Raw genomic sequence first — 17502 nt, forward strand, 5'->3', positions numbered from 1 at the left:
TATTATTATTATTCGCCAGGCCTCCTGACAAAGACCTATGAACTTCTGACTTCTGACCTCTCTATTCCATTGTTTTCACTTATACGTCAAACAACCCCTGGCAGAAATGTTGCATGTTCAGTTTAACCCCAGAGACAAAACATGACTTAAAAGTTTGAAACTGAACGAACTCATGTGACTGCAAAGAGAATGGCAGACTCTCTCTCAAGCCGTATCTGATTGCTACATCAAAGAGAGCCCTCGCACCCATCAGAGAGCACTCACAGCATTCAGAGGAAGATCAACAGATAAAGGGGCTCACCTTTTGATCATGTTCCTGGTGTACCAGATACAAGGGAAAGACTCCTTCAGAATGGTTTTATAATGTCTATTCAAGTCCCTTCCAGCCAATGAACACCGGTAATTCCCCACAATCACTCCATCTGGATTTAACATAGGAACCACTTTGAAGACAAAGATATCTCTGAGGAGCTGGGCATCTGGAGAGTTGCTCAGGATGAAGTCCAAAAAGCCTTTCATGATCCAGGAGCCGTTACTTTCTCCGGGGTGGACTCTGGCACTCAAGACCACAGCTTTCTTTGCAGCTGCCTCTTGAGGGGTCCGGGATGGGTTGGTGATGGTGAGCAGGTAGACGGTATTTCCTGCAAGGCTCCTGCATAAAGTTCGGAGTTTGCAGAACTGAGACTGGACAGGGTTGTTTGCCACTGACAGCAGGTAGCACTGCAAGTCAGTGTATGTATATGGATAGAAGTGTGCGAAGAAGCAAGTGTCCTGGTCGTGTGGGAACTGAATGGTCCACGTGAGACAGTAAAAGGCCTGCTGCCCATCGTCCCTGTTGTTCTTATAGTACCTGATTTCATTTCCTTCTCTTCTCCAGCCAATGTTGTGGGTCTTGGCATCCAACTGGGAGTACATGAGTGGCTTCATCCCTACAGTATAAAGGCTCTTGGGTTTTAGCAAGTTGACAATGGTGAAGCGGTAGGTGGCATCTTTTCTAGTGTTCTGCACTCGAAAATAAAACCACTGAGTGTGTTTGTTTGTGTAGAGGTCAGTTCGCAAGGTGAGCTCATACTCATAGGTATCTCTGTAGTGGAGAAAATAGAAGAATATCTCTGTAACACCACATCCCCCCCTCAAAAAACAAAGCTTAAAAAATGTTTTACCCGGGCAAAAATAGATCTTATTTCAACAGGAAAGCCTGCTACCTCAAACATTAATTTTCTAGTGTACCTAGTTCCTCAACTCATACATTAGGCTGAAAGAAATATGGGTCAACCAAGTTTATTTGGGGTATTTGGGAGCTCTGTGAGTTTTTTAATATCGTTCTGGAGTGTTCAGTAGCAGTTCCCAACCACTTCAACACATTTCTAGAACCACACCTAACGGCAGCGAAGCCAGAGCCCTCTGTTGGCTGTTAGCTACCTCCTGGACATGACCACTATGGAGGAGACCTGTCAGCCTCAGGTGTTATTTTAGCTCTGATTATCAACTGTTTGAAGATGAGGGGGCATCTCTGCAATGCATTCACCTTATTGAAAAGTAGCAGAAGAGGAAATACAAATACTAAATCCTGAAAAGATGCTCCCACACAGGCATAATGCAAGAAAGGCAAATTAAAATATGAAGTCATTCTCCCTCCATTTCATGCGTATTCCAGCTTTGGGAAACAGTCGCTCTCATACACCAGTGATGGGAACTGAAATCATGTTGGAGGGTAATTTGGCAAAAAACAGCAATACTTAAAGTGTTCAAACCCTTTGGCCCCCCAATTATATTTCTAGAATGTATCCCATAACATCACAAATATTTAAAAATATAAATGTCTTTGCAACTACATGGATGAAACTAGAGGTATTATGCTAAGCGAAATTAGTCAGAGAAAGACAAATATCATATGACTTCAGTCATATGAGGAATTTAAGATACAAAACAGATGAACCTAAGGGGAGGGAAGCAAAAATAATATAAAAACAGGGAGAGGGAAAAACCATTAAGAGACTCTTAAATATAGAGAATAAACTGAGGGTTGCTGGAGGGGTTGTGGGAGGGGGGATGGGCTAAATGGGTAAGGGGCATTAAGGAAGACACTTGTTGGGATGAGCACTGGGTGTTATATGTAGGGGATGAATCACTGGAATCTACTTCTGAAATCACTGTTGCACTATATGCTAACTAACTAGGATGTAAACTTAAAAATTAATAAAAAAATTATATATATATACATATATATATAATTATATATATATATAATTTAAAAAGTGCCCAAGAGTATTAATTCTGTTAATTCATTAAACAAAAAACAGTAAATACCTTCATTTCCTATCAGCTGGGCACAGGTTACACATGATATGGAACACCCATACAATAGAATAATATGAATTATTAAAAATAAGGAGATATGGGAATGCAAGCTGGTGCAGCCACTCTGGAAAACAGTATGGAGGTTCCTCAAAAAATTAAAAATAGAACTACCCTACGACCCAGCAATTGCACTACTAGGTATTTATCCACAGGATACAGGCGTGCTGTTTTGAAGGGACACATGCACCCTAATGTTTATAGCAGCACTAACAACAATAGCCAAAGTATGGAAAGAGCCCAAATGTCCATCAATGGATGAATGGATAAAGAAGATGTGGTATATATATACAATGGAGTATCACTCGGCAATCAAAAAGAATGAAATCTTGCCATTTGCAACTACGTGGATGGAACTGGAGGGTATTATGCTAAGTTAAATTAGTCAGAGAAAGACGCAAATCATATGACTTCACTCATATGAAGACTAAGAAACAAAACAGATGAACATAAGGGAAGGGAAACAAAAATAATATAAAAACAGGGAGGGGGACAAAACAGAAGAGACTCATAAATATGGAGAATAAACTGAGGGTTACTGGAGGGGTTGTAGGAGGGGAGATGGGCTAAATGGGTAAGGGGCATTAAGGAATCTACTCCTGAAATCATTGTTTCACTATATGCTAACTAATTTGGATGTAAATTTAAAAAAATAAAAAATAAAATTAAAAAAATAATGAGATAAATCTGCAGTATTGCCATAGGAAAAATATAAAGCTTATTATGTGGAAAAAAGCAATTTGCAAAACGGTATGTACACCATCATGCTATTTTTAAAAACAAAATAATTTCTGTATATTATACATACACAGTAAAAGGGGGAAAAATTACTGCATGTATACCAAACTGTTAACAGTTTCTGCATCTGAGAGGTACGATTACAGAACTTCAATTTTTTATGTTATGTATTTTTATTAATACAGATTTCTTGAGTTTTACTTAAGTAAACTCTACACCCAAAACAGAGCTTGAACTCACGACCCTGAGATTATGCTCTTCTGATTGAGCCAACGAGGCACCCCTATTAACACAAATTAAATTAATACTAATTTCTTTCATAAGCAGAAAAAAAAATGTAGATAAATTTTTACCCTGAGGGAATATGAGTCACAATTATTCAATTTTTCTTTGTCCTCATACCATTTCTCACCACTTCTCTCTTTTCCAAAAACACCCCTAACTCCTAATATGACTCCTGAAGATGTGAGTCAGTCCCTCCAGTGATCACCCCTTTGGGAAATTCCTGTTACTCACACTCTGACAGCTTTTTGCAGATTCCCGCTCTCAAACCTTGACTCAAACAGGAGAGTCTTGTCCTCAGGTCCTTGCAGCGTAACAGCAAGCTCCTTGATGATCCCTCGCTTGCCTCCCACTCTGGAACTAGTGAAATAGGAACCTTCGGTGGGCACTGCAGAGGAGACAGACCTATTTAGAGCAGGTTCCACTAAGAATCTATTCATCCAGCCAATATTCACAGAGCTCCTCTGTGTGTTTATCGCCATTCTAGGTTAACGATAATGAATATTCAGATTTTCAAGGGTCCTTGCTGAGACTTTTAATTTTAAACATTGTATTTCTTTGAAGACCTTTAAAGTGGTGTAGAGCACCTCCTTTTGCTGCACGGCTGCCCCTGGCATCTCAGATACTGTTTGTACCCACATAAGCCCTAATCTGAAAGGATGTTGACAAACAAATGAGATTCTACATAGAGCATCTGAAAACATTTACAATCTTTATTCTAAAAAAATAGCATCTATTATTTTTTAACTTTTAAAAAAATTTATTTACTTATATTGAGAGAGACAGTGACAGCACAAGCAGGGGAGGGACAGAGAGAGGGAGAGAGAATCCCAAGCAAGTTCTGCACTGCCAGTGCAGAGCCCTATACAGGGCTTGAACCCATGAAACTGTGAGATCATGACCTGACCCGAAACCAAGAATCAGACGCCCAACCAACTGAGCATCTATTAATTAAAAAAAAAAAAAAATAATAATAATAATAATAATAATAGAGGGGCATCTGTGTGGCTCAGTCAGTTAAGCTTCCGACTTCTGCTCAGGTCAGGATCTTGCAGTTTGGGAGGAGTTCAAGCCCTGTATCGGGCTCTATCCTGACAGCCCAGAGCCTGGAGCCTGCTTCAGATTCTGTGTCTCCCTCTCTCTCTGCCCCTCTCCCATTCTCTCTCTGTCTCAAAAATAAAAAATAAACATTACAAAAAAGATAATGGAGAAAAACAAAAAGAGAAAGTATACTTCATATAATTTTTTTGGTATATCCTTCCAGATTTAAATATAAAAAAATAATAGAAGTTTGAGAAGAATTGGCATGGGTGAATTAGCCTAAGAAGGGAACCAAAATATCTATAGTAATTATAGTGAAAATGTTATGATTGAAATTTTATCTTTAAAATGATGCTAAAACAAACAACAAATATATATATATATATATATATATATATATATATATATATATAATTTATTTTATTTAACAAAATTTAGATTATAATCATCTCTTTCTAATCCTTGCAATAATCAATTGTTAATTTGTTTTAGAAAGTAGGGTTGAGGGGCACCTGTGTGGCTCAGTCAGTTGAGCATCTAACTTGGTTTGTGAGTGTGGTTTGTGACTCACGGTTTGTGAGTTCAAGTCCCCTGTTGGGCTCTGCTGACAGCTCAGACTGGAGCCTGTTTTGGATTTTGTGTCTCCCTTTCTCTCTGCCCCTCCCCCACTCTCATTGTCTCTCAAAAATAAACATTAAAAAAAAAAAGTGGGGTTGCAACTTTTCAGACAAATTCAGTAAGACTACCATCTGACATCTTTGATTTTTAGTTTCTTTTGCAAAACTATTTCAAAACTATTTGTAAAACTTTGTAGTTTTCCCAAAGACTTTGTACCACCATATTCTTATCATTATGTCTAGAAGAGCCTATTTTGTCATCTTTTGTTGATTTTCTCTTCAACTGTTGTTAACTGCTAAAAAAAATATCTAGATTCTCATTTGTCAGTGGCTTTGCAAGTGATTCAAACAATTCCTTAACATCCATCAGCTTCATAAAATCCTGCATCTCTTGTAAGGATAATTTCACTTTGCAGCTGATTTTTACTGTACTTGCATTATATTGTCACATATTAACAATATCCACCAATTGGCAAGTGACTGATATTAACAAAGATGCTGACCACAGGGCAGGGCAGATGGGAGCATTAAACAGTAATATGCTGACATGTGGGGACTGATTATATAAGTCTAATTTATTAGTAAATCTGTTCATGTTACGACAGCTTTTGTTTCAATAGGCAACTCTGTCGTGAAGACTTAGGTAATAAATATTTGGATAATAAATGAGAGCAAAAGAGAAAAGCAAGCATATAAAGAAGCGAGTAAAAGAAGAAAACAAGCACAGAGGAGGCAGGAGCAGAGTCGCGTAAAGCAACTAAAAGCTGGGGACCTACGTGGTTCAGTCTCTTCATGGAAGCACAAAGTTATAGACCAGCAACCAGATGTAATTAATACAGGAATTTCGACATTTTTTTGAGTCTCTCAGGGAAAAACATTAAAGATGATCCAATTCATAGTCCACAGTAACATTTCTCAAAAATAAAACCTCTTTCCTTGTTTCTCCCCATTATTCTCATAGCAGGTAAACCGACAAACTCCCAAATTCTCCCTGGAGTCCCATCTTCTCCATTTTCTGTTTCTTCATTCCTCCAACAGGGTGGGCTCAATTCTCCTTGGTGAATCCAAAGGACAAGATCAAGACCACTGCCACAACTGCGCATTAACAGGACAATAAGGAAAATTCACAAAAGTTGCCCTCAGGAGAGTGAGCTCTCAGCCCTAGTGGTTGCTCCTAGGCAGAAAACATCTCGGAATAGAACAGGTAAAGCAACTGAATTCAAGGTCAAGGAGTTTGTTGAAAATGACTACCACCAGGTCAACAAGAGGTAAAATAGACTTCTAGTACCCAAGACTTTTGGGGCACCTGGCAGGCTCAGTTGGTTGAATATGCAACTCTTGTTCTCGGGGTTGTGAAGTTCAAGCCCCACTTTGGGTATAGACATTACTTAAAAATTAAATCCTTTTTTTTCTTTTTTTTAATGTTTATTTATATTTGAGGGCGAGAATGAGAGAGTGCATGAGCAGGGGGAGGGGCAGAGAGAAACAGAGACAGAATCTGAAGAGGCTCCAGGCTCTGAGTTGTCAGCACATAGTCCGACACAGGGCTGGAACTCACAAACTGTGAAATCATGACCTGAGCTGACGTCGGACACTTAACCAACTGAGCCACCCAGGCTCCCCACTTAAAAATGAAATCGTAAAAAAAAAAAAAAAAAGCCCAATACTTTCTTGAGGTTCCAGGAGCAGTACATCCTCCATTATTTATGACTGAAGTCTATCCACTTAAGACCTTATACTTTAATGTCTCCCAAACTCCTTCTCAGACTCTCCATAGGTGGAGCTAGGGAAACTGTAAGTTGCTTCACCTCACTCACTTCCCCACATGTAGCTTTTCCCAACACAGTATTACTAACACAAGCACTCATAATCAAGGCAACTGGGAACAGAGCATATGAAATTACTTCGAAGTTGGGCCACCTGCTAGAATCGGTTCATTTCATTTTTCCAGTTGTGGAAATGTGAACACTGCGGTCCCTCCCTCCTAGTTCTGGTTGTTTCTCTAGAAGCCTACCCTGATTTCATTGACTTAACACATTTTATTTCTACTAACTAAACTTGGTACATATTCCTCCTCCAATAAAATTGATTTCCTTTCTGATCATTACTGTATAGCAAATACTGATTTTCAAATTGTGAGAATATTTTTCTTGCTATTTCTTGAATACAACATTTCCCAATCTCAGAGAACCCCTTTTAAGAAGTTCTAGGGGCACCTGGGTGACTCAGTCGGTTAAGCATCTGACTTCGGCTCAGGTCATGATCTCATGATTCGTGGGTTCGAGCCCCACATTGAGCTCCATGCTGGCAGTGCAGAGCCTGCTTGCAATTCTCTCTTTCTCTCTCTCTGCCCCTCCTCTGCTCGTGGTCTATCTCTCTCTCTCTCAAAATAAATAAATTAAAAAAAAAAACTTCTAATTAACTCTGGTACCTATATATACAATAAGCATCAGATGATTTTTGGTGATGACAAAGGATACCCTTATTGAAAGCTTCTCTAGCTTGCCATGTCCCTCCCTATGACTAACTTCACATTCTGAGATTATGAATTTAAAACTCAATTCCTCATCCTTGGGAGGGTTCCTATTAACTTTTCTTGACTCATTGCTCTTGAACATTATATCTCCTTTCTTTTTCTTTTTTTAAGTAAACTCTACCCCTAATGTGGGCTTGAATTCATAACCCTGAGATCAAGAGTCACATGATCTAGCATGCTTTACCAACTCAACTAGCCAGGTGCCCTTATGTCCTTTCTGTCTTAAATGTTTCTATTACCACCTGCTTCACATCCTACCCATCACCTGTTATTGCCTTTATTATAGCTATTTTAGTGAGTGTGAAGTTGATTCATCCTTTCCATAACCTTTTTCAAGCAGAGGAATTTTCTTCTATTCCTAGTTTTTTGAATGTTCGTATGCTTTTTCTGCATCACTTGAGAGGATCGTGTTCTTCCCTTTGTTCTAATGTGGTGTGCCACGTTGGTGTATGGTTTTTAGCCTGAACCATCCTTGCATTCCTGGAACAAATCCTCCCTGGTCATGCTGTATAATCCTTTAATATGCTGTTGGAATTGGTTTACTGATATTTGGTTGAGGATTTTTGCATTTATATTCTTTTTTTTTAAGCAATAGATTATTTTCTTTAAAAATCTTTTTCTTTACCTCTTCTTTTCCTGATTTTACCTCATCTCTCATTTACAAGATAAGAGATTTTTAAGACTGCATGCAGAAAAAATAGCAGTGCATAGTAACTGCTTAATAAATGTTTGCTACTGATACACATAGTAGAGCCCAGTATTGTGGAAGGAAGGTGGAGAGGGAAGGAGAGAACACGGTGTGCCTTCCACCTCTATGATTCTAGAACATTAGGAGCCACAGTGAATTATGAAGATTTTGAAGGCAACCTGCAATCATTGCGCTGACAACGAAAAGAGTAAAATGTCTTTAGCCTCCATCAGCAAGGAAACATTTCTGCCCTAAAGATGATTATTAGGGATCCTGATTTTACTTATTTATTTTTATTTACTTATTTATTTTTTTTAGAGGTCCTCATTTTTAAAATACTTATTATCTAAGTCTCCACAGTTATGAACCTGGATAGAAAAAAAAATCATCAAAACATTGCATTTATATTCTTAAGGAATACGGCTTTTCTGTGATGTCTTTGTCTAACTTTGAATATTGGCTTCACAAATAGTTAGAAATGTTTCCTCCTGTTACTGTTTTCAGAGCTGATGAAGGACTAGTACTATTTCACCTTTAAATGTTTGATATAAGTCAAACAAACCCTGTCAAGCCATCTGGGCAAGGAATTTCTTTGCACAAAGATTTTTAATTACTAACTCAATTTCTTTGTTTTCATCTATTCAGATTTTTAAAATTTCTTCCTGAGTCAGTTGTGTCTAACAATTTTTCCTATTCATCTATGTTGTTTAATTTTTTGGCAATAAGTTGTAACTTGTAATTCTTTTTTTGTGTGTGTTTCCTTCCTCTTTTTTCATGGTTGGTCTAGCTAAAGTTTTGTCAGTTTTGTTGAGGTTTCCAAAGAACCAACTTTTGGTTTGATTTTCCACATTGTTTTCCTATTTTCTGTTTCACTGATTTCCATCCTTATCTTTATTATATCATTCCTTCTGGTTGCTTTGGACTTAGTTTGTGCTTATTATTCAAATTTATTAATATGAAAGCTTAATTAATTGGAGCTCTTTCTTCCTTTCAAATATAGGCATTTGAAGCCATAGTTTTACCTTGCAGTACTTTAACTGCATCCCATAAATTTTGATATGTTGTTTTATTTTTACTCAGCTCAAAATATTCATCTCTTATGATTTCTTTAATTCATGGGTTACTTAGAAATGTGCTGCTTAGGGGCACCTGGGTGGCTCAGTCAGTTGAGCATCTGACTTCGGCTCAGGTCATGATCTCGCAGTCCATGAGTTCGAGCCCCACATGGGGCTCTGTGCTGATAGCTCAGAGCCTGGAGCCTGCTTCAGGTTCTGTGTCTCCATCTTTCTCTGCCCCTCCCCTGCTCACACTCTGTCTCTCTCTATCAAAAATAAACAAATGTTAAAAAAAATATATATATATGCGATTTAATTTCTGAGTATTTGTATATTTCCCAAATTTCATTCTTTTTTTTCTTTTTTAAGTAGGCTCCATGCCCAGCAAGGAGTCCAACACAGGGTGTGAACTCACGATCCCCAGATCAAGACCTGTGCTGAGATCAACAGTCAGATGCTTAACCAACTGAGCCAGGTGCCCCTAAAAATATTTTCTAGGAGCCCCTGGGTGGCTCAGTTGGTTAAGTGTCTGACTCTTGATTTTAGCTCAGGTCATGACCTCATGGTTGTGGGATTGAGCCCTGTGTCAGGCACCGTGCTGAGTGTACAGCTTGCTTGGGATTCTCTCTCTCCCTCTCTGCCCTTCCCTTGCTCGCAATTGCGCTCTCTTTCTCTCTCTCAAAATAAAATAAACATTAAAAGAGAGAGATGGATTCTACCTATAGGAAGGCTGCAAATTAATGGAAATCAATTAAACCACATGGTAAATGAGAGTTATATGCACATACTACAAAGAACTCACTAAAACACAGAGATGGAGAAAAGAAGAGCAAATTCCCCCGAATATCCAATATCTGATTTCTAGGAAGTGGAGTGACACAGGAGAACCTTTAAATTTATTTTTTTAATGTTTATTTATTTCTGGAGACAGAAAAAGACAGAGCATGAGTGGGGGAGGGGCAGAGAAAGAGGAAGACACAGAATCAGAAGCAGGCTCCAGGCTCCAAGCTGTCAGCACAGAGCCCGACGTGGGGCTTAAACTCATAGACTGTGAGGTCATGACCTGAGCCGAAGTCAGAAGCTCAACCAACTAAGCCACCCAGGCTCCCCAATACAGAAGAACCTCTAAAATGGGCTTAGAACTATTAAGAAAAAGGTACTGTCATTTTAAAAAACAACTGAAATTTTATTTTATTATTTATTTTTAATATTTTTTTTAATGTTTATTTATTTCTGAGACAGACAGAGCATGAGTAGGGGAGGGGCAGAGAGAGAGGGAGACACAGAATCTGAAGCAGGCTCCAGGCTCCGAGCTGTCAGCACAGCCCCCGATGCAGGGCTCAAACTCACAAACTGTGAGATCATGACCTGAGCCAAAGTCAGTCGCTCAACCTACTGAGCCACCCAGGCACCCCAAAAAACAACTGAAATTTTAAATCTGATTAGCCATTAATATCATGGCTCCTATTCAGGCTGGTCTGGAAGGACAGTTTATTTATCACTAAACTATAGTTTGTTAAAAATAACTGTTATTATAGAAAATATGTTTATTACAATATTGTCATGATTATCACTGACTGTTCAGTGTAATAACAATACCTGAATCTAATTGAAAGACAACTGTGCCTTTTTCTTCTCCTACAATTTCTGGTAACTTTTCATTTCCTGTAGGTTGATAGAAATATTCTGGTTGAGGTGGAACCCACTCTGAAAGAAAACATTAAAAATGTACAAAATAAGAAGCAACATAAAAGGTATTTTATCCAGAACTAATGTAAAATTATATATAATAATTATTATTCATATGGTTAGTCTGGTTGAATCAAACCAAATTCTCATAGTAAGTCTCCAGTTTGTTTGTAAATTATGTCTTGCTTCTTTCCATAAAGATTATGAGGAGATTTTTAACAAAAAGCATATACAACAAAAATATAAACTTTCTTTAAAAAAAATTTTTTTTTAACGTTTATTTATTTTTGAGACAGAGACAGAGCATGAACGAGGGAGGGTCAGAAAGAGGGAGACACAGAATCTGAAACAGGCTCCAGGCTCTGAGCTGTCAGCACAGAGCCTGACGCGGGACTCGAACTCACAGTCTGTGAGATCATGACCTGAGCCGAAGTTGGCTACTTAACCGACTGAGCCACCCAGGCGCCCCAAAATATAAACTTTAAATAGAAAACTTAAAAATAAGCCAGAAAGGTCAATATAGTTGATCTATAGTTGCTCTAACAACTCTTCAAAATTTGGCCCTGAGCTTCTTTCTCTTTGGCAATTATTTTTAAGATTGTATTTTTAAGTAATCTCTACACCCAACACGGGGCTCAAATTTACAACACTGAGATCAAGAGTCACGTACTCTACTGACTAAGCCAGCCAGGTGCCCAAAAGTTCTTTTTAAAGGCAGGAAAATATGATCAGCTACATAATTTATATTACCATAGAGGAACAAGTATATCAACTATTTCAGAAGAAACAAAGCTTTTTCAGTAACACTCAATTCTAAAAGATTTCTCGTATGTGACTTGGGCAACTCTCAGTATCATTTTAACTACAGTAGCCATTGATGAAAGCCAACAGCATATAAAGACACAAATGAAATTCAATAATACATTAAAAGGATCATATAAATTGATCAAGTGGGATTTATTCCAGGGATGCAAGGATGGTTCAACATCTGCAAATTAGATAATGTGATACACCACATTAACAAAATGAAGGATAACAATCATCAATCATCTTGGCGGATGCAGAAAAACCATTTGGCTAAATTTAACATCCATTTATGATAAAAACTCAACACAGTGGGTATAGAGGGAGCCTCAACATAATAAAGGCCATATATGACAAGTCCACAGCTAAAACCATACTCAAATGTGAAAAGTTGAAAGCTTTTCTTCTAAGATCAGGCAAAGGCAAAGATGCTGACTCGCCATTTTTCCTCAACATAGTACTGAAAGTTCTTGCTGAAGTAATCAGGCAAGAAAAAATAAATAAATAAAAGGCATCCAAATTGGAAAGGAAAGTAAAACTGTCAAACTGTTACTATTTGCAGATGACAAGATACTGTACATAAAAAACACTAAAGGGGCACCTGGGTGGCTTAGTTGGTTAAGCGTCCCACTCTTGATTTTGGTTCAGGTCATGATCCCAGGGCCGTGAGATTGAGCCCTGCGTTGAGCTCTGTGCTGGGTGTGGAGCCTGTTTAAGATTCTCTCTCTCCCTCTTCATATGCCCCTCTCTCTCTCTCTCTCTCTCTCAAAAACTCCCCCAAATAGTAAAAACTTCATCAAAAAACTGCTAGAACTAATAAATAAATTCAGTAAATATACAAAATACAAAATCACTATAATCAATACAAAAACATGTTGCATGTTTATACACTAGTAATGAACTATCAGAAAGAAATTAAGAAAACAATCCCATTTACAACTGTATCAAAAAGAATAAAATACCTAGGAATAAATTTAACTAAGGAGGTAAAAGACCTGTATATTCAAAACTGTAAGACATTAATGAAAAAAATAGAAGACACAAATACATTAGAAGATATTCCATGTTCGTGTATTTGAAGAATATTTTTAAATGTCCATACTACCCAAATCAATATACAGATTCAATGCAGTCACTATAAAAATTCTAATGGCATTTTTTCACAGAAATAGACCAAAGAATCCTAAAAGTTCTATGGAACCATAAAGACCCTGAGTAGCCAGAGCAATCTTGAGAGAAGAACAAAGCTAGATAGAGACTTCATGCTCCCTGATTTCAAACTATATTATAAAGCTACAGTAGTTAAAACAGTATGGTATTAGCATAAAATCAGACACATATATCAATGGAACAGAATAGACAGCCCAGAAGTAAATCCACATATACATGGTCCATTAATTGATGACAAAGGAGCCAAGAATATATGATGAGGAAGGACAGTCTCTTCAATAAAGGGTGTTGGGAAAATGGGACAGTCACATGCAAAAGAATGAAACTGGAACACTGTCTGACACCATACAAAAAATTAAACTCAAAATGGATTAAAGACTTGAATTTAAGACCTGAAACCATAAAACTCCTAGAAGAAAACATAGGCAGTAAGCTGCTGGGCAATGGTCGTGGTGATGATGTTTTTCAGGTAGGCTCCATGCCCAATGTGGGGTTGAACTCACAACCCTAAGATCAAGAGTCACATGCTCTACTGACTGAGCCAGCCAGGTGCCCCTTGGTGATTATTTTTTTAATCTGACACTAAAAGCAAAAGCAGCAAAAGCAAAAATAAACAAGTGGGACTGCATCAAATTAAAAAGTTTCTGTGCAGCAAAGGAAATCATTAACAAAATGAAAAGACAACCCAGTGAATAGGAAAAAATATTTGCAAATAATATATCTGATAAGAGGCTACTATCCAAAATATATAAAGGATTCATACACCTTCATAGCAAACAAGCAAGCATTCCAATTAAAAAATGGGCAGAGGATCTGAATAGACATTTTTCCAAAGAAGACATACAGATGGCCAACAGAGCCATGAAAAAATGCTCTACATCATAATCATTAGGGAAATGCAAATCAAAACTACAATGAAAATCACCTCATACCAGTTAGAATGGCTATCATCAAAAAGACTAGAAATAACAAATGTTAGCGAGGATGTGGAGCAAAGGGAACCCTATTGTTGGCGGGGCATGTAAATTGGTACAGCCACTATGGAAAATAGTATGGAGGTTCCTCAAAAAAATCATGAAATAGGGGTGGCTCAGTCGGTTAAGCATCTGACTCTTGATTTTGGCTCAGGTCATGATCTCATGGTTCTTGAGTTTGAGCCCTGTGTAGGGCTCTGCACTGGCAATGTGGGACCTGCTTGGGATTCTCTCTCTCCCTCAGTCTCTGCCCCCCCCCACCCAACTTGTTCTTCCTTGTGCTCTCTCTTGCTGTCTTAAAAAAAAAAAAAAAAAAACTTAAAAAAAATTGTAAAATAAAACTACCATATGATCCAGCAATTCTACTTCTGGGTATTTATCCAAAGAAAATGAAAATACTAACTCAAAAACATAAGGGCACCCCCATGTTCACTGCAGCATTATTTATAATAGCCAAGATATGGAAATAACCTAAGTGTTCATTGATGAATGAATGGACAAAGAAATTGTGGTACAAATACACAATGACATATTATTCATCCACAAAAAAGGAATGAAATCTTGTCATTTGCAACATGTACAGACCTTGAGGACATTGTGGTAAGTGAAATAAGTCAGACAGAGAAAGACAAATACTGTGTGATCTCTCTTACATATTGGATTTAAAAAACAAAACAAACAACAAAACCAAAGAAATAAGCTCATTGGTGGTTGCCAGAGGTAGACAGGAGAAATGGGTAACCAGTTTTTGTTTTTTTTTTCAGTTTAAATAAATTTGAATGAAAAAAAAAATGAGCTCAAGGTTATACAGCTAGTAAGTGGCAGATCTGGGCCTAGAACCTCATTGGAATCACTCCAAAATCTGTGCTTAAAACTTCTGTTCTTAGGGAACCTGGGTGGCTCAGTCAGTTAAGCATCTGACTTTGGCTCAGGTCATGATCTCAGGGTTCATGATTTCAAGCCCCACACTGGGCTCTGGGTTGACAGCACAGAACCTCCTTCAGATCCTCTGTCTTCCTCTCTCTCTGCCCTTCCTCAACTCACATGCGTGCTCTCTCAAAAATAAACATGAAAAAAAAAAAAAAACCCTGCAGTTCTTTACTGCTTCTAATATTATCTTCTGACTGACTAAATATAAAAAAATAAAGACAAAATAAATAATAAAGATGCAACTCATTAAAAAACAATGCTTGGGCCACTTGGGTGGCTCAGTCAGTTGAGTGTCTGACTTCAGCTCAGGGCCACGATTTCATGGTTCGTGAGTTCGAGCCCCGCGTCGGGCTCTTGCTGACAGCTCGGAGCCTGGAGCCTGCTTCAGATTCTGTGTCTCCCTTTCTCTGTACCCCTCCCCCACTTGTGCTCTGTCTCTCTTTCAAAAATAAAATAAAACATTAAAAAAAATGAAAAAAAACAATGCTAATTTCTTATGTTTAAAGAGATGGGAAATGATGAGGGTGTCAATTTGGTTTAAACAATAAGGTGCTTGTTATCAAATTTCCTTGAAATTAAAAAGAATTGCCTTTTAAAATATCTAGTGCTGGGGTGCAACTCTTGATCTTGGGATTCTGGATTCAAGCTCCATGTTGGGCATAGTACTTAAAAAAATAAATAAAAATCTAGTGCTTTTGTGGATTACCACTGCAATAATGTGGTTATTTAATTCCAGTTTCCCACCTTTTCCCCCTCTTGGAACTGCATCCAAAATCCTCACAGGAATTTTCTTTGCTTATTTTATACAGAGAAAAGCAAAATCCTATTGTTCAGCCACATCAACTAAGACTTTTATCTAAAAATTGATCTTAGGACTTCTCAGCTATTATACGAACTCAAAATTCACCCTCCATTTCCAAACACCTTAAGAGCAGAATCCCGTGCCCAGTTAAGACACTGAGAAGTTCCCTCTATTTTCAGCTTTATCTCCTGTCTTTCATGCTCAATGCTCCATGGTTGCTCAAACATGCCATGCTCTTCTTCTATGTCCTCTAACTAGAATAGTTTCTTTGACCTTCTCAGGTGGATTACTTGTAACTTATCATCCTTCAGATCTCAGTATATGTGTCATCTCCTCTGGGAAACCCTCCCTAATCTTCCAGGCTGGTGTTAAGCGTTCCCAGAGGGACTAAACTCTAAGCAATTGCCTGGTTGTATCTTCAACAACCCCACCAGTATGTGAACTCTCGGTGTCTCCATTTGTTTATCATTATATCTGTAACACCAAGCACTGCACTTAGCAGATGGCAGATGCTTATTAAATATACATTGAATGAATATTATAAGAGGGAAGTGTGAGAATAAGAAACATCCAGTTGTTTATCTAGCAGTCTAAAGCAGAGACATAATGTTTGATAGACGTAGGCATCCCAGCCATTAGAAAAGTCTCCACTTCAATGCAACCCACTTCTGAAACCCTCACATAATGAATGCTGAAGATTGTATCTGCACCAAGAGCTCAAACGTATGACCAGCAATCTCACAAAACTAGTCTCCACCATTTCCACAAAAACACTCCAATAAACTCAAAATACAATTAAAAACAGTCAAAACTGGGACACCTGTGTGGCTTAATGGTCACACATCTGACTTTTGGCTCAGGTCATGATCTTGGAGTTCATGAGTTTGATTCCCACATCAGGTGAGCTCTAGTCCCACTTCGTGTGAGCACAAGCCCTGCTTCAGGCGAGCATGAGCCCTGCTTCTCTTTCTCTCTCTCCCTCTCTTTCTCTGCCCCTCCTGGGATTCTCTGTCTCTCTGCCCCTCTCTCACTTGCACCCTACCTCTCTTTCTCTCTAAAAAAACCAAAACAGCCAAAACTGGGGCGCTTGTGTGGCTCGGTCAGCTAAGTGTCTGTCTGACTCTTGATCTCAACTCAGGTCTTGATCTTCAGGATCGTGAGTTCAAACCCCGCACTGGGCTGCACACTGGGTTTAAGCCTACTTAAAAAAAAAAACCAACAAAAAAAATCTAACAACAACAACAACAACAAAACAGTAAAAACTATGTTCTGGTATGTATAGTGTTCATCAGCTATACCAAGGCTAGTAAAAATACAACTCCTATGGCACAAAAACAGACACTCAGATCAATGGAACGGAATAGAGAACCCAGAAATGGACCCACAAACGTATGGCCAACTAATCTTTGACAAAGCAGGAAAGAATATCTGATGGAATAAAGACAGTCTCTTCAGCAAGTGGTGCTGGGAAAACTGGACAGTGACATGCAGAAGAATGAACCTGGACCACTTTCTTACACCACACACAAAAATAAACTCAAAATGGATGAAAGACCTCAATGTAAGACAGGAAGCCATCAAAATCCTTGAGGAGAAAGCAGGCAAAAACCTCTTTGACCTCGGCCGCAGCAACTTCTTACTCAACATGTCTCCAGAGGTAAGGGAAACAAAAGCAAAAATGAACTATTGGGACCTCATCAAAATAAAAAAGCTTCTGCACAGCGAAAGAAACAATCAGCAAAAATAAAAGGCAACCGATGGAATGGGAGAAGATATTTGCAAACGACCGATCAGATAAAGGGTTAGTATCCAAAATCT

The 17502-nt window shown here is 38.3% G+C and overlaps 1 protein-coding gene across 12 annotated transcripts in view; it reads right to left on the reverse strand.

Moving 5' to 3' along the window:
- The window catches only part of AGBL2 (ATP/GTP binding protein like 2), a 47089-nt gene that overhangs the window by 19241 nt on the left and 10346 nt on the right, over positions 1 to 17502 (reverse strand). For 10 of the 12 annotated variants that reach the window (XM_030333973.2, XM_030333975.2, XM_030333976.2 and 7 more), the window contains 3 exons: positions 10915 to 11022; positions 3613 to 3766; positions 302 to 1084 (listed from right to left, as the gene is read on the reverse strand). In XM_030333973.2, coding sequence (XP_030189833.1) covers positions 302 to 1084; positions 3613 to 3766; positions 10915 to 11022 — 1045 coding nt within the window. The remainder of the gene's footprint in view (positions 1 to 301; positions 1085 to 3612; positions 3767 to 10914; positions 11023 to 17502) is intronic. The other 2 variants (XM_030333983.2, XM_030333978.2) reach the window with 1 other exon arrangement.

This window comes from Lynx canadensis, chromosome D1 (genome assembly GCF_007474595.2).
Source record: "Lynx canadensis isolate LIC74 chromosome D1, mLynCan4.pri.v2, whole genome shotgun sequence".
NCBI classification, from domain to species: Eukaryota; Metazoa; Chordata; class Mammalia; order Carnivora; family Felidae; genus Lynx; species Lynx canadensis.